This window comes from Epinephelus moara, chromosome 13 (genome assembly GCF_006386435.1).
Source record: "Epinephelus moara isolate mb chromosome 13, YSFRI_EMoa_1.0, whole genome shotgun sequence".
NCBI classification, from domain to species: domain Eukaryota; kingdom Metazoa; phylum Chordata; class Actinopteri; order Perciformes; family Serranidae; genus Epinephelus; species Epinephelus moara.
Window position 1 is genome coordinate 14376149 of NC_065518.1, and position 22891 is coordinate 14399039.

The following is a 22891-nucleotide window of genomic DNA, read 5'->3' on the forward strand; positions in this document are numbered from 1 at the left end:
TTACATGTCGTTTTCTATATGTTCTCTGACATTTATCCTAACGATATGAGGCGGTCTTTGTGGAAAAAAAGCTTGTTTAGTGGACTAACTTTGCACTTGAAGTATGCCCTTTCACTTACGTTTTAACAGGTCTGACGCTACTATGCGCCCCGGCTGTATCTAGGCTAACAGCTAACATGCTAACATGCTAACTATTATTTCTATGTCACTAGTCACTTGAAACAAATTTAGGACGATAGGAGACAGGTTGAAATAAACCGAAATTTCCCTTTAATGATGAAACAGCTCATCTCTGTAAGTTGTTTCACAGTCTTCTGTATGTGCTCTGTTTATGCAGGAGAGCCCCAGCTTGTCTTTGGGTCACGATGCGTCCCGGCCGCTGCCTGCTCTGCTCTTCAGCTGTCAGGTGGGCGTCGGCCGCACCAACCTCGCCATGATCCTGGGCACGCTGGTCATGAACCGCTTGAGGGGGGATTCACAGCCACAGTAAGAACACAGCATCAAATGCATCTGGAAAACTATAAAACTTCATCTCATTTTTTGATGAGGTGAGATAGGACCTGACCTTGTTTGCCTTGTTTGTCAGAGTTGAGGAGTCACCAGCTTCAGAGCCCAAACCACTGTTCCAGATCATCCAGTCTCTGATCGACAAGCTACCTAATGGACAGCAGATAATGGAGGAGGTAAATCAGATAATCAACACCATCACAGCATCCTGTTTAAGAAGGAAAATACAGAAAGAGCATCTGCAGGTCCTTTAAGTCCCCCTCCACTCAAATATGTGTATTTTCACTTGGGAGACATCACGTGTCCGACACTTTAACCTCTGAAACCAAAAATATTTGTATTTTTATAGATTCTGGGTTTTTCAAAGACTGAGAAGGAGCAGATGTAATTTTGTGCAGGAAAAATCTCATCAGATACAAATTACTGTTTAAAACACAGTATATTTATATGTCCTCAAAGTATTTCTGGAGACAGATCTTACCCTAAATTATTTAAAGGGTAATTCAAAGGGTATTTTTTAACATAGACCCTATTTTTCCATGTATTTTTTTGTGAAAGTGACTAATGGGAACACCAATTTTGTGCCACCGCTGGCAGCTATGACACAGCGCGCAATGCAACCACTCAGGGCATGTGCATACCGTCAGTTTATGCTCATTTAAATAGCTTGTTTTTGTCACTGACAGGCTCAAATTATTATTCTAAGTGTCTGACAGCATTATGAAAATGATCCCTATAGAAACAGACCTTTTGTTGAAGAGTAAAATCCTTTTCTTTAACCAGAAACAGGCCCAAAATGACCACTGCCAAACCCACCAGACTCAATTTAAATAAACAGTCATTTTATCATCGTAAAACACACTTCATTCAAATTCAGCAGAAACAAAATAAAACCCACAAAGGCTGTTTGGGTTTGTCTCTCCACTGTTTCAACAATCACCAACTCTGGTTTGGTTGAAATTAAACCTTAATTCTTTTGAAACAGAGGAGGGATACAAAGCTGCTGCAGGCCCTTTTGGCGGCAAGTGAAAAATCAATCACGAGAAAATGGCTAAACCCAGTACCATGTACTTTATTTGGTACAGAATTTTTTTTTTCACTCTGAGGACCCAAAAGAACAAAATCTATCAAATCTGGAATAAATGGATCAAATGTATAACCCCATTATGAGCAGAGTGTTGTGTAATTTCTGCTGATTCTGTATCACACAGGCAATTACTACTACTGTAAGGACTAAGTATTTTTTCTTTGTTTTTTTTTTACTTGTATTTGTTTTATGAATCCTGAATAAAAATAAAGTAAAATGAAGTAAAAGAAATAAACTGTTAATTCTTGCAGTTAGATGTAAAAATCTGCTGGCTCTATACATGATAAAATTACTGTTTATTTAACACATTGAAACCTGGAGCGACATCACATTTCTTGTGCTGCTTTCAGACACCTTTCACAGTTATTTAAACTTTTGAACCCTGAGCACATTGTTGCAGGTTCTTTCAAAAAACATGGCAATGAGCAACTTGGTAAGAAGTCTCAAATTGCAAAAAAAAGAATAAGATATATTTAGAAATGATTTTATAAAAAATAGGGGGAAAAACTAGATTTATAATAATTATTATTATTTTTACATTTAAAATTGTGTTACGGAAATATTAGAATTTATAAGCACTCTTTCTTGGTCATTTCTTTGTTTGTTTTTAACATTATTTCTTTTTTAAAATGTATTATTATTATAATTATTATTATTATTTTATTATTTATTAATTAATCCTATTAATTATAATCTTTTTATTTTTACAAATTTTATTGTTAAATATATATATATATTTTTTAACATATTTCTTGCTATTTTTTGGGTCATTTTTTCTTTCGTCACTCATAGCCTTGCTCCCATGTTTTCAAAAGACTTCAAGCCAATTTGCTCAGGTTTCAGGGGGTTAAATGGAGTCTGGTGAGTTTGGTAATGGCCATTTTGGGGCTATTTCTAGTTAAACAAAAAGGATCTTATTCACAAACAAAATGGTCTGTCCATAATTTTGTCAGACACTTAAAAATATTTATTCCCAGTAGACACTTAGACACAAAAATATTTTTAAAAAAAGTAGGATCAAGGTTGAAATATGGCAACGTTTTCTTTATAATCAAGGTCTTAAAATGTCAATATTGTATTTCATTCTAATGGACCAAAAAATGTAACTTGGTGACTTTCAAAATTGTTGAAGTTGCTAATGTTTTTACCTGACAGGTTGACCAGGCCATCGCCCTGTGTTCAGAGATGCACAACATAAAAGAAGCAATATATGAGAACAAGAGTAAGCTGGAGGGGATCGGAGAGGATTATCAAATTCAGGTTAGTGAAGATCCTTTTTCTCTTCTGTAGCTGTAATTCAGCAGTATCTACAGCACCCTGAAATTTCTCTTCAGAGGCATCCACCGTGTGCAGTAGATGACACTTGATTTCCATCTTCATCTGCTGCTCAATTTATGCTCGGCTAAATAAAGCAGGAGTGAGGCAGAAATCAAAGGAGGATGAGGATGCATAAAAAGCCCTCATCAGTGTGGGCTCTTGAGCTGATGGAGGACTTCAGAGAGTGATATATCTTGTATAATTTCCCTCCCGTCTGTCAGGGAATCAGTGCCATCTGAAGTGCGAGTTCAGCTGAGGTGTTACTTGAGAAATAAAGAAACACTTTACAGCAATAAGAGCTGCTTCTGTGGACGGATACTGAACATTCTGTTTGTTTCTTAGGGAAGCAGTACCAAAGACTACTTTCTCAACAGAACCATGCAGAGCTTGGAGTGCTACTTCTACTTGATTGTGTTTAACGCATACCTTCATGAACAGGTACAGTTTATTTTCAGTGTAAATGTCTTTATGATACAACTAAAAAACCTTTAAGTACTGACTTGTACTTGTTTGTTGCATTTTGCAGTATCCTCTTGCTTTTGTGTCCAACTTCAGCCAGTGGATGTGCTGCCACGCGTGGTTGTACAGGTTACTGGCCCGCATGAACCTATCAGAGCTGTCGGCTACGGCTGAGCTGGTCACCAGAGGAGCTCGCGTCTTGGTGAGGAAATCAGGCGCACACACACAGAGGGTTGATGCTGTGGGCGTTAGACTTTTGATTATCAGTTTATCTGTTTCTGTAATCTGAAACCATAAATGTATCGTGCAGGACAGAGATGTATTGTCAGTGTTTCTGTATGCAGATGATGCTGCTGTTTTCATACGGCTCTGTGGCTGTGACAGCTGTGACCGGAGGCACTGTGTTTTAAGGTTGTCCGTCAAATTTGGCACGAATGTTCACTTAGACTCAGGGATGAACTGATTGGATTTTGTTGGTCAAAGGTCACTGTGACCTCACACAACAACCGACTCATCAGATACCGCAGCTTGGTCAGTTGCCACTCAGCGTAAGATACCGAGACACAGATGCACCTTTTAGCGGCAGTTTCAGACGCACTTTTGACACTCTGAGCAACTGCAATTGTTGAAAGAGCAAGAAAGTCTGCATAGGTGAGGTGGGAGGAGGTGAATATGTCAAACTACGGACTTTCACCCAGGAGACAGCTGTTTGTGCCTTGTTTGAAACCAAAAGTCAACGAAATTCTGTTAATAATAACAGCATGTACAGCATATTTCACTGGTGATGTATCTCACGTGACATATGTGACTTGATGTTACATTACGTTGGTAACAAATGTAGTTATTTTAAGTGAAGACTTGTGTCCACACATGATTTTGGGCTAATGTAGAGGTGGAGGAAGTACAGATCTGTCAGTAAAAGCAGTAATAACTTCGCGTGGTCATCTGTTGATGAGCTGCAGCACGAAACTTCGCGTGGTCATCTGTTGATGAGCTGCAGCACGATGCGTCCAGTGTGTGCTAGGGATGGCACTTGACACACGTCACATGACGGCGCCGGTGTGTTTTCAGCTTAAGCATCCAAAACTGATGCTGGACAGATACGTAAAGCGTCACAGTTTGACTTGCAGGGGCACAGACCATGGGTCGGTATTTAATGTGTTGAATGATGAAGTGATCAAAGGTCAACTTCACTGTGACATCATAATGTTCTTGATATAGTTGTGTTTTTTTCATTAGTTTTTATTTTTATTTCATTTTTGATTTTGGNAGCTTAAGCATCCAAAACTGATGCTGGACAGATACGTAAAGCGTCATAGTTTGACTTGCAGGGGCACAGACCACAGGTCGGTATTTAATGTGTTGAATGATGAAGTGATGACATTTAATATAATCGGTCAAAGGTCAACTTCACTGTGACATCATAATGTTCTTGATATAGTTGTGTTTTTTTCATTAGTTTTTATTTTTATTTCATTTTTGATTTTGGTTTTCAACTCTGTTAGGTTCCAGAGTGGGTTTGCTTGTTTCAGTTTAGTTTTTACTGTTAAGAAATGTTTAGTTTTAGTTCAGTTTATATCACTTTCAGTATTAGTTTAAGGTTTTTCTATTATACTATAGGGTAGGGACAAGATTTAAGAAGTTCAGAATAGGCATTACATGCCAACACGGGACTGAGACAACGCAGTTGACTCACAGTCATGTAGACATCCCATTCTCAATTAACATATATGTGCTAATGCGTGGTGTTTTAACAGATTTAACCACATTGATAAAGACATTTCCTGTATATATTTCATTGTGGTTAGCTTTATAAGTACACAATGTCATTTCAGTCAGTTTTTGTTCAGTATGTCTAGTTTTTATTTTTATTTCAGCCATCTAAAATGTTTTCACACACCTAGTTTTAGTTTTTAGTTTGCCTTTAGTAAACTATAATAGCCTTGGTTGGCGGAGACAAACAGCTGCGGGATGTTAACTCTACTTTAAACGTCAAGATATTTCAGATCTCTCACAGTCTGACCACACAATCATGTGATCATCTGTATCTTCAGTTGCGCCAGATATTGTCATGTATATCTGCATGTGTCTTCACAGGTCGCCAATGAGTGTTTGGCTCCTGACGTGCTGAGCACAGTGAAGGAGATGAAGGCGGTCAACTTCAGACGAGTGCCCAAGATGCCTGTTTACGGCATGGCCCAGCCGACATCAGAGGTGGGGCAGATTTGTTCTATTATCACTGCATTTACTCTACCACAATACTTAAACACACTCATCCTAAACATGATCTTGAAACACTGACAAGGAGGTAATTTATTTTATGGATTCGCGCCTGGTAAATGGACTTGCAGTTGTTTAGACTCCCTCACACTTACTGGCAGCAATTTGGGGTTCAGTATCTTGCCCAAGGATACTTTGTCATGTGGACTGAAGGAGTTGGGGATCGATCCGAGATCTGAGTAGAAGAAGCAGAGGACATCATATATTATTTTTTTTTTAATCTTTAGTATAATTTGTAAAAGACTGACTGCACATCCCCATTATCGTGAAAACTTTCCACATCCACCTGACAATCATCACAGATACGCATCCTTGCAGTCAGGAATATTCATGAGACTACAAATAGCCTCACAGGAATGACTCATGATGATCTGGACTCACACGCCCACCTCAGGATGCTCGAGCCGGACTTCCATCTCTGTGCCGTCTAATCGTAATTGCTGTGCTTGCAGGCTACTGGGGCTGTTTTGGCCCATCTGACGGACGAGAAGAGGAAGCACAGCCACGTGCTGTGGGTCAACTTGCAGGAGGAGCTGGTGCTGGAAGGGAACGGGCAGATTTTTACACCGAGGGAGCCCTCGTGCCTTGACCAGCACATTCCCATCCCGTCGTCTGACACGCAGCTAATAGAGGTAGAGTGAGGAGGATGGTTTTGAAATGCCTTTCAGAGCGGTTACAATCAGATAAAGGTGAAGTGAAAATGCTCTCATGTCCCTCCTGGTCTGTAGAAACTGGAGACGTCTCTGAAGGAGGAGATCCTGCGAGCTCAGAAGTGGCTCGAGGTGACGCTGGAGCAGGAGAAACAGATGAAGATGTTTAAGAGCTGCCTGACGGTGCAGGAGATCTTCAACCAGCACAAGAGCTCACACCAGGGCCTCGTCAGCAAACGCATCCCCCTGCCAGACTGCAGCGCGCCAAGGGAGGAGGTAAGAGTGTGAAGGGGCGCATAAACACACGTGCACTCACAAACATGCAGACACGAGGGGCAGAATAACTTCCTATTTGTTGCTCCTTGTAATGAAGAGAGGTGACAATGATTTAGCCTTGTGCTCCCTCTAGTGGTTAAAAAAGGTACTGTGAGATTTTCACCATGTAACCAAAAGGAGATCTGACTTTTCTTTGCATGTTTTCACAACTGCTCATGTTGAATTATAAAAGTTTCTTCATTACTGTTCTTTCATTTAGCAGATTTATGTTAGAAATGTGAAGTTAAAATGTAAAGTTGGCATTAGAAATCAGTTTGAAGTGCTTTGATTTTGCATTAATTTCATATTTAAATGTTTTTTTGTCACATGTGTGACATCTGTTCACACAAAATGTACTCCAATGAAGATCCTGCTTTAAGAGGCAAAGTAATCAATGTGATTACATGATTTAATACATATATATTTACAGTTGTAAACCCATTGATTTCCTTGTGCTACACTTAGATTTAGGTCAAACAAATAGAGATTGTGGTAAAGTTTGTGTGCGTGTTTTTGTTCTCAGGACTTTGATAAGCTGTTGGAGGCCATGAAGAGTGCCTTGGCCGAGGACTCTCACTCAGCCTTCGTCTTTAACTGCTCCAACGGCAAAAGCAGGACCACAACAGCCATGGTCGTCTCTGTTCTGACTCTCTGGCACTTTAATGTAAGAAGCTTCCTCCTGTTTTCCTTCATATAAGTAATATTTTTGGTACCATTTACATTGAAATGATTGAATGAGTGTTTTTAGGATCCAAAGTAAAATAAAAACATGTGTCTTCCACTTGCAGGGTTTCCCAGAGTTCAGTGATGATGAAATCGTGAGTGTTCCTGATGCCAAGTACACAAAGGGAGAATTTGAGGTATGCTCACTATAAAAATTGATGCCTTTTCCAGTTCGTCTGTACATTTATATAAACTTGGAGTGATGTGCAAACTGCTCATCTTAAAGGATAACTTCGGTATTTTTCAACCTGGGCCCTATTTCCCCATGTGTATGTGTGCGTATGATTCATGGGTACAACTTGTTCTAAAATTGGTTCAGTATTGAGGGAGGCGGATGCAACCGGCAGCCGCGAAATGAGCTAAAACGGTAACGGGGGCAAATGTGTCCCGTATAAGTTTGCGCATTAGAAGTGCTTTTTTTCGCCACTGACCGGTTCAGATCGCCAGTGCTATCTCTGTAAATAGCTTACTAAGCGTTTCCCTTACCTATGGACTGTGTGACGTCATCTCGCGAGAGCTTTGCTCCACTGTGTCTGTAGCTCTCTCTACTTGTGGGACAGCCGTTTTCTTGAGGAAGAGGTGTTTCGGATTGGACGTCTTCTCTTCTTCGGCTGGCAGTAGCTCTGCATGGCTCCTCTGTTTTCTTCCGGCAACAAGCAAAGCTCTCGCGAGATGACGTCACACAGCCCAGAGGTAAGGGAAACGCTTAGTATGCTATTTGCAGAGATAGCACTGGCGATCTGAACCAGTCAGTGGCAAAAAAAGCACTTCTAATGCGCAAACTTATACGGGACGCATTTGCCCCGTTACCGTTTTAGCTCGTTTCGCGGTTGCCGGTTGCATCCGCCTCCCTCAATACTGAACCAATTTTAAAACAAGTTGTACCCATGAATCATAACTGAACCAATTTTAAAACAAGTTGTACCCATGAATCATACGCCGACATACACATGGGGAAATAGTGGGTGGTATATTAAATATACTTGATGTGTAGCTCGTTCCCCGTGGGATGTATAAAATAACTATTGCCAACATCAAGTATGTCGAGTCATTTGTTTAAGCCACCAGTATGAGACAAGCATTGGCGTTTTGGTTCTCTCACTCTCACAGATACACTCACACTCAAAGAAAGACTCACAGACAGGACATATCCCACACACACACGTCTGCTCATCCAGATCACTTTGTCCTGAGAGAGATTGTGTCTTAGCTGCAGGGCTCCACACTGCTAATATTTAGTTATGTTTTGTGACCATGGAGCACCACTGCAACTTGCAAATATTATTAATATATAAACTGGAGAGCTGTTGCTTTGTTTCCAGCTCACAGTGACAAAATATCATGTTTAATGGCACCTAGTAAATTTGTGCTAGCTGCTAACAGCTAACTGTTAAGTTCACAGCATAAACATAGACACTTCTGGCCCGAGACGAGCCGGGTGCTTCAAAGTGAAAGCACCAGTTGTTGCGCTCAGATTTATTTAATTATATCAATACTTCAACTTTATTATATCAGTCATTTATTGAACTTATTTTCAGTCTGGAGAGACTCATTGTTTTTTATGAGAAAAAGAATTTTTATGAACATGTGCACATAAGAATGAAAAGTGGGAAGTCATGGCGATTGGACCCCATAAAGATGGTGTGATTTCAGATGGGTAATGAATCCATAGTTGAATGGGAACCCTTTTAAACTCTTCTTTGTTGATGAAGCTTAAATTTTTGTTGGTTGCAATTATTTCTTTTTGTGTTCTAATGTGTTCACTGCTGCTGGGAGCATTAGAAGCATCAACCCTTTAGTGCACATTTTCCTGAGTCCTTAAAACAGCAACTACAAGATTTCATGAACTTACTGAGTCGATGGAGGCAGCGGAGAGCGAGAGATGTTTGTGTTTGCTTGTGGTCAGAGGAGATTATTAGCGGTGCAGCCATTGTGAAGTTCATTGTTCACCCAGATTTACTCAACTTCTTTAATGAATCACATCACCGCACCATCTTGATTCGGAGTAGTGACAGTGAGTCAGTGGTTGGAACCTGCCCGCCTCCGTGTCCTTAGCACCGTAAAAATGGACACACACAGAGAAGAGGCCGCGCTTCGCAGGCACACAATGCCGCGTGCCAATCACAGCAGCGTGGCCATCAGAGTTTCCTGGATACACAGTGGTCGCCATGGAAACCTTGTCTGCCTCCAATTCAAGCTCAGAGGGATGTGTGATGTTGCCGTCTGCGTTGCCCTATCTGCCAAAAAGGTGTTTCTATGGCTGTGAGGTCCAGAGCGTCACGTGATGGAGGAGCTGGTGTTAGTCAGTGTGAAGCATCTCCAGTTCTTTTAAGATTTCCTTTAAGTTGCTATAATCAATGTCAGTAACATAAAGTTAGAAGTTAGTGGAATATTTAGCAGCAGGGGCCAGTTGCAAGAAACATCTGATGACCCACCAGCAGTGTGTGGGGGTGGATTTTTCTGCAGAGACTTTGCCCTTTGCCTTCATTTTCTAAGCAGCAGGTATCTAAGAGACACAGTGCCCAAAAACGCAAATATAGAGATGTGAAACGTCAAACGAGAGTGAATGTAGGGTTGACCTTTACTTTAACTTTCGCCGGTGAACATGTTTACACACAGTAACCGACACTCCCGCATAGTATGCCTTTAAGGAGTTATGATTTTCTCTTTACCAAGTGGTTGGTTTGGTTGAACAGTGGTCGATGCACTTCCTTTGTGCCGTTAATTGCGCCTTTTCTTTCCCCCAGGAGACCGTACCTGGCAGCAGAGAGAATTGCATAGTGAAACCAAGGCTTATAGGGAACTAATCTGAACGCTGATGGTGTCATCATACTATATTGAATATATAAAAGCAAGGAACACCAGCAGTTATAGTGAGGTGCTGATCACTGGCAGTAGACTTGATTATAGAAAACAAGTGTCGCACACTCTGGCTCCATTGCAGTTTGTTTATTTTAAGGATAACGTTTCAGGCTTTGGGCATTTTTCAAGATGTCATCAATCTATAGCCATTACATTGTAGAATCGACATTTATTTCATAACGATAGAGAATAAGTCAATGTGGTCTTTTTGACCTGTTTGTGCTGCCCCCAAGTGGCCAAAAACAGGAGCTGATGAAGTCATGAAAAGCCTTAAATTAATTGTTTTTTTAATCCTGGAGTAAGTTTGAAGCTCTAAGAAAGTTGAATACACAACAGCTAAGAAAAAAATACGACCTTCCCGAGGAGAAAATGTGAAGGTTTTACACAACCTGACACAGATTGTGTTTTTCAGGAGGACAGTGGTCGGGCTGCATGCTGATGCCACCAGTCTGAAACACACACTGAATGAGTAAAGAGGGTTTTGCCTGCAGGCCTGTTCTGTTCTCTGATCCTGCTCTTTGGCTGTCCTCCCTCGCTGCCTCCTGCTTCTTCCTCTGTCAGTGTTATCCTGTATAAAAAAAATTCCGGGTTTACAAGATCAGTTGTGAAAGCGATATCCTTATTTACATGAAAACGCAGAAGCGGCAGCTTTTTGCTGCAATTAGCATGCCAGGCCAGTAGGTGGCAATACGCCATATGTCAAACACCATAGAAGAGTGTTCTGCGCATGCACAGTGATTTGTTTTCCTCTTGGCGCTAGTGATAAAAACTGTAACTGGGTTTCCATCCAAATGTAGCGCAAGTTTTAATGCGAATTTATGCACGTTTCCATTCATTATTGTTTTGCGAGTATTGGGAGTCAACAGGTCGAGCAGTAGGTGACGCTTCTCATGAAAAATAAAAATAAAAATGCAAAAGAACACCCGTAGAAGAAGAGGGCGCCATGAGATGACATCATTGAGAGCGTCTCATGTCCACAAGTGATGTAAACAACATCTTACTACGACGAGATGGAGAGGTTCTTTGGGAACTTCTTGACTATTGCGAGAGCTCTCATCACACTCATAAAAGCGTTGTCCGGGTCGTCAGGGAAACTTTCGGCATGAGCAAAACCACAGTCCATTGGTGTGTGTACGCCACCTGTGAAGCCATGAAATCTAAGATGATGGGTCAGTACATCACATTCCCCAACGTGGCGGAAGCTCAAGAAGTAGCGGAACGTAACCAGTCACTCCATCATGTACCACAAGTGAAGTAGAAGTAGGATCCGGTAGATTTTTCCACCCCCTCCAAGTGTAAAAACTTTTTTGCAATATTTCGGCCTTTTTTCGAATTTCTGGCGTTTCCATTCAAGTGTTTTTTTTTCGCAGTTGTTGAAAATGCGAATGAAAATAGGTGGATGGAAACCCGACTAATGATAAACTACATTTTAACCTTACATAGCATAGTTAGCTGCTATGCACTTACTAATATTGGGCACAGCAGACGTCTTTGTGTGCCGATTTAGCGGTGATGTTGAGGCAGCAGTGCTAAGTTCATTTGTAAGCTCGTAAGTAGTCCCAAAAGTGCTAACAAAATGTAAACAACCCGGCATATATCCGCCATTGTTGTTGTGGTTCCTGGGCTTCTAATGGGCATGCGCAAACTGGGTTGCAACGTCATCGTTCTCCAAAATCTCGGTCTATCCTGTTTACATGTCTCCATAGAAACGGATATTTTTAAAAACTTTCACTTTGGAAGCCGTTTTTGAAAATCTCCGTTTTCGTCGAGACAAATGCCGGTTACGTGTAAATCATAAGTGCAAACGCAAGGATAAATACCTGTTTTCAGAAGTATAGTAAGTGATATAAGTCTTTGTCACACAAAATGTGGACTGTTGGAAAGTTGAAAATCCAACAACAGTTTCTGTTTCTACAGTTTCTGGCGATGATACATGCTGTAATTTTGGGGACTTTTTAAAGAAAACATTGTGTTAAGATGACAAAACAAAAACATTTTAAAACAGAGCATTATAAATAAAAGAAAAAAAGCCTAAAAAGCTGCTAAATAAAACTTGTGTTCAGACTGTTTTGTCAACAGCTATTCCAGAGGTTAAGAACGAACTTTCAGTCTCAGCCCATGTCATTAACAACACTTCAAAGAGTGTAGAAAAATGGAAATGTAAAGTTTTACAGCACCGTAACAACTGGGCAAACTGCACCAGCTGAGGAAGGTCACTAAATCCACATAATGATACAAAACAAACATTTCAATCCATGTATTCTAATGTGCATTTAAATTCACTTATAAAAACAGTGAGTTAAAATACCACACTTATGACAAAGTTTAAAATCCTGCTAAGTTTAGTTTTTGGGAAACAATGCCGTTGCTGCACCTGCTTCTACTTTTACTGTAGGTGTCGCATTAGTTGCATTCATTAACATAACAACAGGTGTTATGTAAGGTGGGAGGCAGATGCTCCAGAGTCTGTTGTGTTTGTTAAACGTTGCAGTCTTGTCACAACTTTTGCAACTTCATTAAAACTTTTGGCCTTAACTGTTTCTGGTGTGTAGGTGGTGATGCAGCTGGTGCGTCTGCTCCCCGACGGCCACAGGATGAAGAGGGAGGTGGACATGGCCCTGGACTCTGTCAGCGAGACCATGACCCCCATGCACTACCATCTGCGGGAGATCATCATCTGCACGTACAGACAGGTACAGCACGTTTCCCTGTTGTGTTCATTACCGGTGGCTGAAAGAGATAGAGATGGATAGATAGATCTCAGACAAGTTAAAGTTCACACTCTGAAAGGAGAGCATGAATAGTTAAGTGTGTGTTGCTGTAATACTTTTTTTTTGTGAGGACTAGTTTGACTTTAGACCTTGTGAGGGCGATGCTTTAGGGCATTTTGGCCTGTCCTCGCTTTGTCAGAGGGCTGTTATTTGGATGAGACTATTTCCTGGGTTAAGGTCAGAGTAAGGTTAAGGTTAAAGTCAGGGTTGAATTGTAGTTAAGCCTCGGGAATGCATCATATCTTTGAGAGAAGAATGGAAACACATAGTCCAGATGAATATTCTGAACTTGTGCTGAATATATTTTGCAAACAGCAGTGTCTTCCAGAGCAAACAATCATCAAACATCCCACTGACCTTATTGGACGATGCCTGTGGTGTTAAAAACAAATCAGAAAAATAACAGCATACTTGTGAATCTGCCTTCTTCACACTGAGACACAATCAGAATGTTAACAGGGATTGAGGTGCAGTTATGCATCAGCCCCATAGATGGCGACAAGGACTTGTTTAGGTGTTGTGTAGGATCCCAGAGACATGAATGGGAGGGATCCACTGCTCTGTAGGCAGGAGGTGCTGAGCGTGGAAAATGATTGTGGTGCAGCATAACTTATCTCTAGAACTCAATGGAATTCCTCCGAGTCTAAATGGAAACAAGTGAGAGGGAAAAGGAGAGACAAGAAATGATTGCTTTTAGGTTGTTCAGGCTCGACCTCTTGAAGTTTTATTAAGGGTGCCTTCTGTCATGGTTATTTTCATTGTCGATTATTTTCATCATTAATTGATTAGTCATTTGGTCTATAAAATGTCAGAAGATGTTGATTAGTGTTTCCCAAAGCCTGAGATGCCGTCCTCAAATATCTAATTTTGTCTGCAAGCCAAAGCTGTTCAGTTTACTGTCATAGAGGAGTAAAGAAATCAGAAAATATTCACATTTAAAAAGCTGGAATTCTACTTTCTTTCTTAGAAAATAACTCCAACAGATAAATTGATTATCAGATTAGTTGGGGATTCATTTGACAGATGACAACTAGAGCTCCACTGTATAAAGCACAGGGGCACACTGTTGCAAACAGTGCTTAAACTAGTCCTAGCCTCGCATCACCAGGCTCTTGAGCCTGGTTTCTATTCACTCTGAATTTTGTCTGGATTCTGGTTCCGGTCTAGAGAGCGGATGCCGAATTCACCAAATTCACCAAAGTAAAAGTGTTCACCAAAGTAAAACTTTAAATTCTGGCGCACCATCAATTTGGGGTGATGAGGGGTGTAAGAAAATCGATTAACTTAATGGCTTGGGGCTTTTCTTGTAAATTATATTCTTTAAATTAAAGTTTCACTGCATTTTTATTAGCTTGGTGCTTTTATTTTGATGGAAAGGCGCATCAATCGAATTCCGGATCCTGTCCCACTCGCCCTGGTTCCGGTTCGTTACCAAAACGGCCACTAACGGCCCCAGACTAAACCAGTCCCTATTTGGAGCCATATCACATCATCATACTTTCATTAAGAAAAATGGTTCAAACTTTAAACGAGCCACAGGACTTTGATCCTTATTCGGCGATGTCATCTTTTTGATTGCCAGCACAGGTTTTACAAAACTGCAGTTTATGTTTTATGTTTTTTTTTTTTTGTTTTTTTTAAAGACCATTTCAGATTTTACAATGGGTTAGTTGCGTGCAACCCTCTCTATGCTCCATTCATTAAAACTTTCTCAAAACGATGGGTTTAATTCCTAGAATTTCCTTTTTCTGCACAATTTAAGTCTCAAAATGTAGACGAATTTGCTCTCTCTCCCCTAATATTACTATCTTTGTGACATGACTTCATTTATTTTCTAAAAATAGCTTAAAAGCACAAAGACAGTTGACCAAAAGTTGTATTGATTCCCATTAAATCTGAGCTCTGATGCTTCTTGTCAAATACAGGAATGATGTGACAGCTCCTACACAATCAACAATAGGTACACATGTAATATAGCGGTGTCTTTATTCAAGTCTCTGGCTGCTCATGGGGAACAGTCTTTGTCTGTATGACTTTTGGGAAATGCAGGTAAAGAGAAAAAGGTAGTAAAGATTTGCATTGTGAAAAAATGATAAGAAACAGCTGCATATCCTTCTTGACAATTTGGACACTTTTAGTCACCGCGGAGTAAAGACAACAAAATAAGCTCATTGTGGGGCTTTAAAGACCTGTCTGCACAAGGTCTCTCCTGATGCTGTGGCCTCTGCAGGACCACTGCTCTGTTTTAGCCATTTGTAATGCAGACTGCAATCACTGTGCCTCTGTGCACCGTCAGCCGTTCTCAGCGAGCTGGAGGCACCCGGTCCTGTCTCCACCGTATCAATGGGCCTCATTGTCCCGTGGACCTTGTCTTTCGCCTATATTCTCTCTCTGTCTGTCACTTTCTGATGCCAGGCTCCAGGAAAAGGCTCGCGATCGGCTCACTTTCAAGTCATGTGTATGGTTATTGCGTCAGCAGTAACAAAAGTTTTACACATATACTTCACAAAGTTGTATTTTAGATAGTGAGAGGTAGAAAATATGAATGACCTTATATGGCTTTGGTTGGAGAGAGGTTCTTTAGCAGTTGTTTTGTTTGTATCATGCACTCCCACGAGGACTCAGGTGACATGATGCACGTTTTCTGTTGCCAGTTTTGCGCTGCGCCATTGACTGACAGGTGGTGGCTGCAACACGAAATGGAACAATGTGCCAGTGAAGAATACAGTAAGCTAGCTAGCATGAATGCAAACAAGCATGATTTAAAGGAGCACTGCGTAAGATTTAGCGGCATCTAGTGGTGAGGAGTGCAGATCGCAACCAGCTGGAATTTCTCCGGTTAGAATTCCTTCAGTGCTCGGGGCGCCGGTGGCTTAGTGGTAGAGCAGGCATCCCATGTACAAGGCTGTTGCCGCAGCAGCCCGGGTTCGACTCCAGCCTGTGGCCCTTTGCTGCATGTCACTCCCTCTCTCTCTCCCCCCTTCACAACTGTCTGTCCTATACATTAAAGGCTAAAAAGCCCAAAAAAATATCTTTAAAAAAAAAAAAAAAGAATTCCTTCAGTGCTGATTGTTCAGAAGGTTTTTACTGAGAGCCAAATTATCCGCAGAGGTCTGTTCCTCTCTGACACAAACAGACCAGGTGATTTCAACTAGTAAAAACACTGAATAAAGTAGTCTCACTTTACAAATCAGTGTTTTTCTGATGCTGTTTAGCATGTTGGAGACTGGCTGATTAGCTCATCGCCTGCTAACGTGTGCTCACCCTCTTTCTGTGATAACTCAAGATCCAAACGTTCAGGAGATTTTTACTGGGAGTGGTCTCCCTCTCTCTAAAACAAATTAACTTGGTGGTTTAAACTGGAATAAAGCAGTTTCATGTGAAGGTCTCGGTCTCGGTCTGATGGTTCGGTGCACACCCGAGTGCAATTGCTGTGTTCACACCTGCCCAAACGAATCGCACTTCGGGGGCAAACGAACTATTGAACTAAACCAAACAGGGCAGGTGTGAAAGCACCCTAAGGTCACGAAAACACAATGATTCTTATGTTCAAGTGTTTATACACTGAAGAAAACCCATTTCTACCAGTATATCCCCCTGACCTTTAAAAAAAGAAATCAGCCCGACAAAAGTGTTATGAGGAGGGAAATGCACACAACATGTTTATTAGACCTCGAGGACACGCACACATGTTGGATGTGAACAGAACTGTTGTGTGTTTCTAAGAAAACTCCACAGGGCTCCTTTTAACTGCTGAGATCTGTGCACGGCGACATTGCTAAAAAGTTATCCAGTCAGACGATCATACAAGTTTTAAACAAACTCCAGCGTTTGTCAAAGTTAATTGGCTGAGAAAACCTTTACCTGTCTGCTGTAAACATCCATTAAAAGTTACAGACTAACCTTCTGGTTCAGGTTTGACTTTTTATTGCCTGGGAACCAGACAAATCTGTGATCCCATGTTGTATTTGCTCTGGCAGGTATGTTTCCTGTCCAGTCAGATATACAGCCAACTGTTTAGCTAATATGGCCGCGTTTGAGACAATGATTAAAAACTTGGGGAGCTCTCATACCCCCCTGCTGGGAACACTATAGCAAGCATAACCCTAGCTTAGTAAAGAGAAGAGGCATTTTCAGAATGAACCAAGATGGCGGCTGACCTGGAAAGTCTCAAGTTCTGATGGCAATAATGGGAAGACTTTTTCATAGAAACATTGATGCTATACAACCACAGCGTCTCTTTCCATGCTGTTGTCTATTTAAATTTGTCCGTCACTCAGCGCTGTGTTTCATGTTTCGTTGCTCTGATTGGTTATAGATCTGTCTAAGTGCATCCAGAGGCATTTTGACCTTGTTCAGACTGCCAGACCCGAGTAGTTTTTTGGTATATCCAGAATGATTTAAGAATATCTGGACAGCAAACGCATGAAGTACAATTTGGAGGTGGTTTGAAATGAGATTCCTATCGTAGTTCCACAGATGCGTCTCAGTCTGGACGCTCAAATCGGATTTCAAGGTGTCTTTGAACCCAGCACACAACAGCGATGTCACATCCAGAGTCATGGAAGTGCAGAGCAGATCCATGCTGCTACTAGCGCCGTGCTAAAGAAGACAACATGAGAAAAAGTCTGTGGACAAACAGCAAAATAAATTGTTTGCAGGGCGAAACAATGGACCTCCATTTCTCATGCTTCTGGGCTGTAAAGCTGCATCACTAGCGTTGCTACGTAGTTACTGACGCCTATGTCCTTACCAAAGCAACCCATGCAAAAAGGTTGGTGATGACTGGATACACAAATCTTATCTGATAACTTGGAAATAATATGGTAAGATTTGAGACGGAAACCTGATTTGCCTAAAGTCTGAACGTAGCCTTTGATCTACAGCTGTCTATAACTCCCATTTGAAATTGAAGTGAGATGTTCCAGATTAAGTCACATTTGGGATTTGGTCTGGCAATCTTAAAACTTTGACCACCATGCTTGACCTGCTCGTTGTGCTCACCCACAGTTTTCCTTATTTGCCTGATCAGACGTCTTTTTATCGATGCTGCTGTTTCCAGGTTTCAGCAGTTACTTGGTTATCATACGATGTTATCATAGCCAATAGAAACAACGGCTTAAAGTACATAAACTGGACCCAAATTTGTAATAAATCAGAAATATCTTTTAACCCTGCTACAGCAGACCTCAGGTTGGCACTACGTATGTTCCCCTCTCAGCCTTTCCCTTCCTGCTTGAACCAGCAGGCCAGGTGATAAACAGTGCCAGATGTTGCTAGAAGCCGGCAGGCAGCAGCAGACGAGAGGGGAAGGAGAAAAGGGGGGAAGAAGAGGGGAAAAAAATTCACCCCCAACTCTCTCCCTCTCTCTTCTCATAGCCCTCCCCCCTCCAAAGCACCCTCCTCCCCTTTGACAGTGGTTGGAAAATGTGTCTTTGATAGAGAAAAAATATATTTACACTGGGACCCGAACCGTCCGCCAGCTCCCAGAGGGGCCTGGGAAAGGGGGGAAGGTGGGGGTTTTTGTTGAGGGGGTGGGCAGGGTTTGGTTCTTCTTGAAGGGCCTGTAAATCCCTGCAGCCATCCAGGCGTGACCTCGCGTTGCAGATGCGTCCTCCCAACATCAAGGCCAATGCAGTGGAGAGGCTACTTCCTCTCCTCCTCCTGTCTCCTGCACAGGAGTCAGCTGCGGGGGCCTTTCTTTCCATCGTCAAGCAAGTTTGAGATTGGAAATTGCCTCGAGCAATCTGTGCACACTGGGCGATTTCTACTTTCATATTGTTCCCTTTCTTTGTGGAGCTCTGTGTGTGTTTACAGGTGTGTATGAGACACAGGCTGGATTTACTGGATAATTAGAAACGATTTGAGGTTAGCAGGGAGTCTGACGTCTCTTAACTGATCCATAAACATCCTCATGATCTCACAATTTGTTTGTTTTTTTCCACTATCTCTGTGTTCCCACTGTATCATTTAATTCATCCTGGTGTCTTTTCAATATATTCCATTTCCACAAACAATTATGTTTCTCTGTTTGTTCAGTACATCAGTTAGCTCTATTGTACCTACTGTTACCTTTCAGATCAACCATGCCCCCCAGAAATTTAGGTTTGTATATTACCAAATTGTTTTCATAATTACTTTGTGGTGAGAGCGTAATCGCTGTCTGTATCATGTTCAGAGTTTCTTTGAGGTAATGAGACACTACTTTTGAGCACAGATGTGTCATGAGAATCCCAGGTTCAAGTCCAGACTTCTATCTGTGGTTTAGGGGGCTTTAACCCAGGCCCGGATCCGAATACTCTTGACAAGAAAAGCCCAGTTTGTTGGATTAATTTGAGCACCGTTTACAGTATCTGGGCACTGTATACAGGTCAACGGACAGAGCACGTGGGTTTGGGTTAAAATGGAAAGATTTCTTCCAGAAAGGTCTTTTTGAAGAAAACCCTGAAGGTTAACTTATCCCATGGGCTGTTTTATGTGTGGTGCAATGTAACAGTTTAGCTGTTACATTATCTATTGGTTGTTTATATCTTTTTTGGCCAAAAGCATAAAACACAGGGATGATAGCTTCTTCCGTAACCAGCTGTGTTAAATTATCATGTAATATTGTTTCATATTGATCGCAGGCCCCTAGATTGCATCAAATCGAAATGGGGTTCGGGGTAATTTTACGGGGCTGGGGCCGTTGATGCGTGTCTCCACCGCAGGAACCACCCCCGAAAGACAGAGTTACGCCAGGGCCACACTGCCTGCGAAGCGCAGCGCACCGAAATTCTCTCGCGCGCCGGAGAACCTCCGTTTACATCAGACGCGCATTTCTCCGCGCCCTCGACAAGCGATTCTGCTCCCAGCTGTTATTTTTCACTGCCTGGCTTGACACATTCGCTCGCGGCTCGCGCAGAAAATAGACCAGACGCCGAACTGATCGCTGCAAATCGAGAGCCTGCCGCGGAGCTTCCCGGCACGGCGCGGCCAGTGTAGATGACACAGTCGGTTAACATGGGCGCCGAAAGGAAACTGCCTTCACTTCTCGGCGCTTCGAGGCTATTCGCGGCGCTTCCGCGGGCGGGCCCCGAGAAACTCCTGGCTGGGGCTTGGGGGTTACTTGGTGCTGATTGGATATACTCAAGGCGGGATGTGACGTTTTGTAAATAACATGGTTATCGTAGATTAGCTGGGCTAACCGTTAGCTGTTAGCGGTGTCTTTAATAACTCAATAAACGGTCCGTGAAAAAAATATTTTTTCCAGCGGATATCTTAGTTACAACATGATTGAGCTAGCAAAGCAGTTTTGTGTTGCTATGTGTGGTATTTATTCAGTTATGGAAAATCACGATGTCTAGAAAGCATCAGCTGACACGGACAGCTAACAGCAGCAGCAAAGCTAACATCAGGACGTCATCTCTTAAAAGTCTCCCGTTGTCGGATATGACATGAAACTACTCCAGTTAGCTCAATCATGTTGTAACTAAGACATCCGCTGGAAAAAATATTTTTTTCACAGACCGTGACCGGAGTTATTACAGACACCGCTAACAGCGTCCCTACGCCCCTACATTGCCCCGGTCAAAATGGTTGCGCAACATTTACGTCAGGAGCCCGGTAACTTTACAGGAACCTTCCTCCTACTCCGCTCTCTCAGTGGAGACACGGTGGTTGAGAGGGCCGAGCGAGAGGACGTTCCTGTAGTAGTTCCTGCCCCCCAAATAGTACCAGGAACTTCTTGTTGTTGACAACACAGCCCTGCAAATTTCACAATAAAAAGCCTTGTGTTAAAAAATTAAAGGATTCTGTCCGCAGAAACATTGTCAGAGGGATTTTATTTTAAAACAGAAACAGGAAAGCTTGACTTGAAAAGAAAATATTTATATTTTTCAAGACTATAAGTTATCTAGACATTGAAAATGTCAAAGGTTACAATGTCGTTATGCTTATCAGAAGACCATTTTCACTGTTTCATATTGCGTGGAAAAGGTGAGACTCCCATTCTCTAGATGTTCCACACCTGAGCAGCATTGCTCGTGTGGGCAGTGTGGCTGCTGTAACCTGTTAACATGGGTGCTAAACGCACACGTGCTGCTCACACAGGCAGTGTAGGCTGGGCATAAGCCTTAATAACATTTAAACAGGTGAGTTATATAAATTATATTTAAAAAAAAATTAGATTAATTCACCCCCAGGACAGTTGTAATGAAGGTGGCAATTAGCTAAAGAGACCAAAACTGTTTGGCTGTAAAGTTGTCCATTTTAACATGGGTGTCTATGGGGATTGACTCGCTCTTGGAGCCAGCCTCAAGTGGCCATATGAGGCAATGCGGTTTTTGGCACGTGGCGTAGGCTTCATTTTTCAGCCCCGGAGGTTGCAGCCTGCTCAAAACGTTTTGCCGTTTCAAATTAGTTGTATATCAGTGTAAATTCTAGGAGACACGACTGTTCAGACCACTATGCAGGGGCTTGCACAGCCTTTTCTGATTCATTCTGTCCAAGACTTCTCTCTGCATGTACAGAAAATGTGGTCAATGAAGATTGCTGCCTTCTCCCCACTCCATCAAGAGGCAATGAGTTAAATGGAGATTGTCACATCTGACAATCTCTGAAGTCCATCTCCTTCTCCCTTTTGTTGGATGACACTCTCAGTGATTTTCCTGTATCACCACCTTTCAAAAGGTTGAATCCCTTTCACCCAGGTGGTGGTAAAACTGAAAGGCACAGAGCATGAGTGAATGAGCAGCAAATCATGCTTGTGTGTGTGTGTGTGTGTGTGTGTGTGTGGGTGTGGGTGTCCAAAGAAAGGCCCTCATGGTTTGGACGGGGCAGTGGAAAAATATTTTCAGAAAGGGGAGAAAGCTGTGAGCAGGTTTTCTTGAGAAAAGGTAGTGGGCGTCTTTGGGGAAGAGGAAGGGGGAGCAGCTGGGGAGGTTGAGGGGACCACCACAGCACTGACAGCCAGATTAATTTTACTAACGAAGAAGAGTGAGGGATTAGAAAGTTAGATGAGAGGGAGGGAAACAAAGCAAGTAAGAGGCAGTCACGCTGGAAGGTTAACGAACCACAGTGTCCACATTCTGCAGCTTTGCACGTTAATCTCAGCTATATTTAATACTCCTTTGGCTCAAGGGTCTTTATGTTAACACTTTCCTTCTCAATTAGGATGACCACTTGACATAAGTGGGCCTATTACAAGGTGGAGTTGGTAACAGCCAAGGGAAATATTGGCAGGAAAATGAGCCCACCTGAGCGAGAGACGGGTTCTTCTTCTCCTCGTCTGAAGTGCGCGTTGACTCACAAGCTCCTAAAAAGAGGCTCTTATTTAGATCCAACACAGGGTGGGAGGGAGGAAAGTGGGAGAGCCAGAGGTTGTTGTTTTTATTCACAATTTCCAGCCTCTCACATGCCAATGCCAACAGCAGTATTTGCTGCGGCCGTCTACAAAACGACTTATTTTGACCCAATCCCATCTGAACAGGTGCAACCAGCTGAGGTATTTGGACGAGGGTAACACCGTCTCTCTGTGCAGTATTAGTTCAGAGCGCAGAGAGTTGAGATGCAGTTATATGTGTGAGTGTATGTGTGTATGGCTCTATACGAAGAGGTAAATAAAGCATCTCTAGGGACTTTCCGGAGGGTTTGGTGAGCCGGGAGAAAGAGGGGGTTACACGCAGCTGCTCTGAGTCAGTTGCTATTCAGGAGCTCATTTATTTTAAGGGAGTTTCCACAGCTGCAAATTACTTCAAATGATACTCCAATACATGCAGTAAGTGTTTAATTTGCCCACTGATGTCTGACATGACATGATGCCTTTGAGCGTTGCTGTATTCTCTGGTAAGGTTGATGCTAACCTTGTATACGTCGAACAAAAATTTCACAGGTTTAAGTTAAAGATCTGAGACTTTTTATGCACACAAAATCCTTGTTAGTAA

At 42.1% G+C, this 22891-nt stretch overlaps 1 protein-coding gene across 7 annotated transcripts in view; it reads left to right on the forward strand.

The window, feature by feature from the left end:
• pald1a (phosphatase domain containing paladin 1a) overlaps positions 1 to 22891 on the forward strand; it is a 93723-nt gene that overhangs the window by 27112 nt on the left and 43720 nt on the right. For all 7 annotated transcript variants that reach the window (XM_050059655.1, XM_050059656.1, XM_050059659.1 and 4 more), the window contains 11 exons: positions 338 to 486; positions 587 to 683; positions 2750 to 2854; positions 3254 to 3349; positions 3438 to 3572; positions 5468 to 5584; positions 6103 to 6282; positions 6379 to 6576; positions 7139 to 7279; positions 7404 to 7475; positions 12753 to 12893. In XM_050059655.1, coding sequence (XP_049915612.1) covers positions 338 to 486; positions 587 to 683; positions 2750 to 2854; positions 3254 to 3349; positions 3438 to 3572; positions 5468 to 5584; positions 6103 to 6282; positions 6379 to 6576; positions 7139 to 7279; positions 7404 to 7475; positions 12753 to 12893 — 1431 coding nt within the window. The remainder of the gene's footprint in view (positions 1 to 337; positions 487 to 586; positions 684 to 2749; positions 2855 to 3253; positions 3350 to 3437; positions 3573 to 5467; positions 5585 to 6102; positions 6283 to 6378; positions 6577 to 7138; positions 7280 to 7403; positions 7476 to 12752; positions 12894 to 22891) is intronic.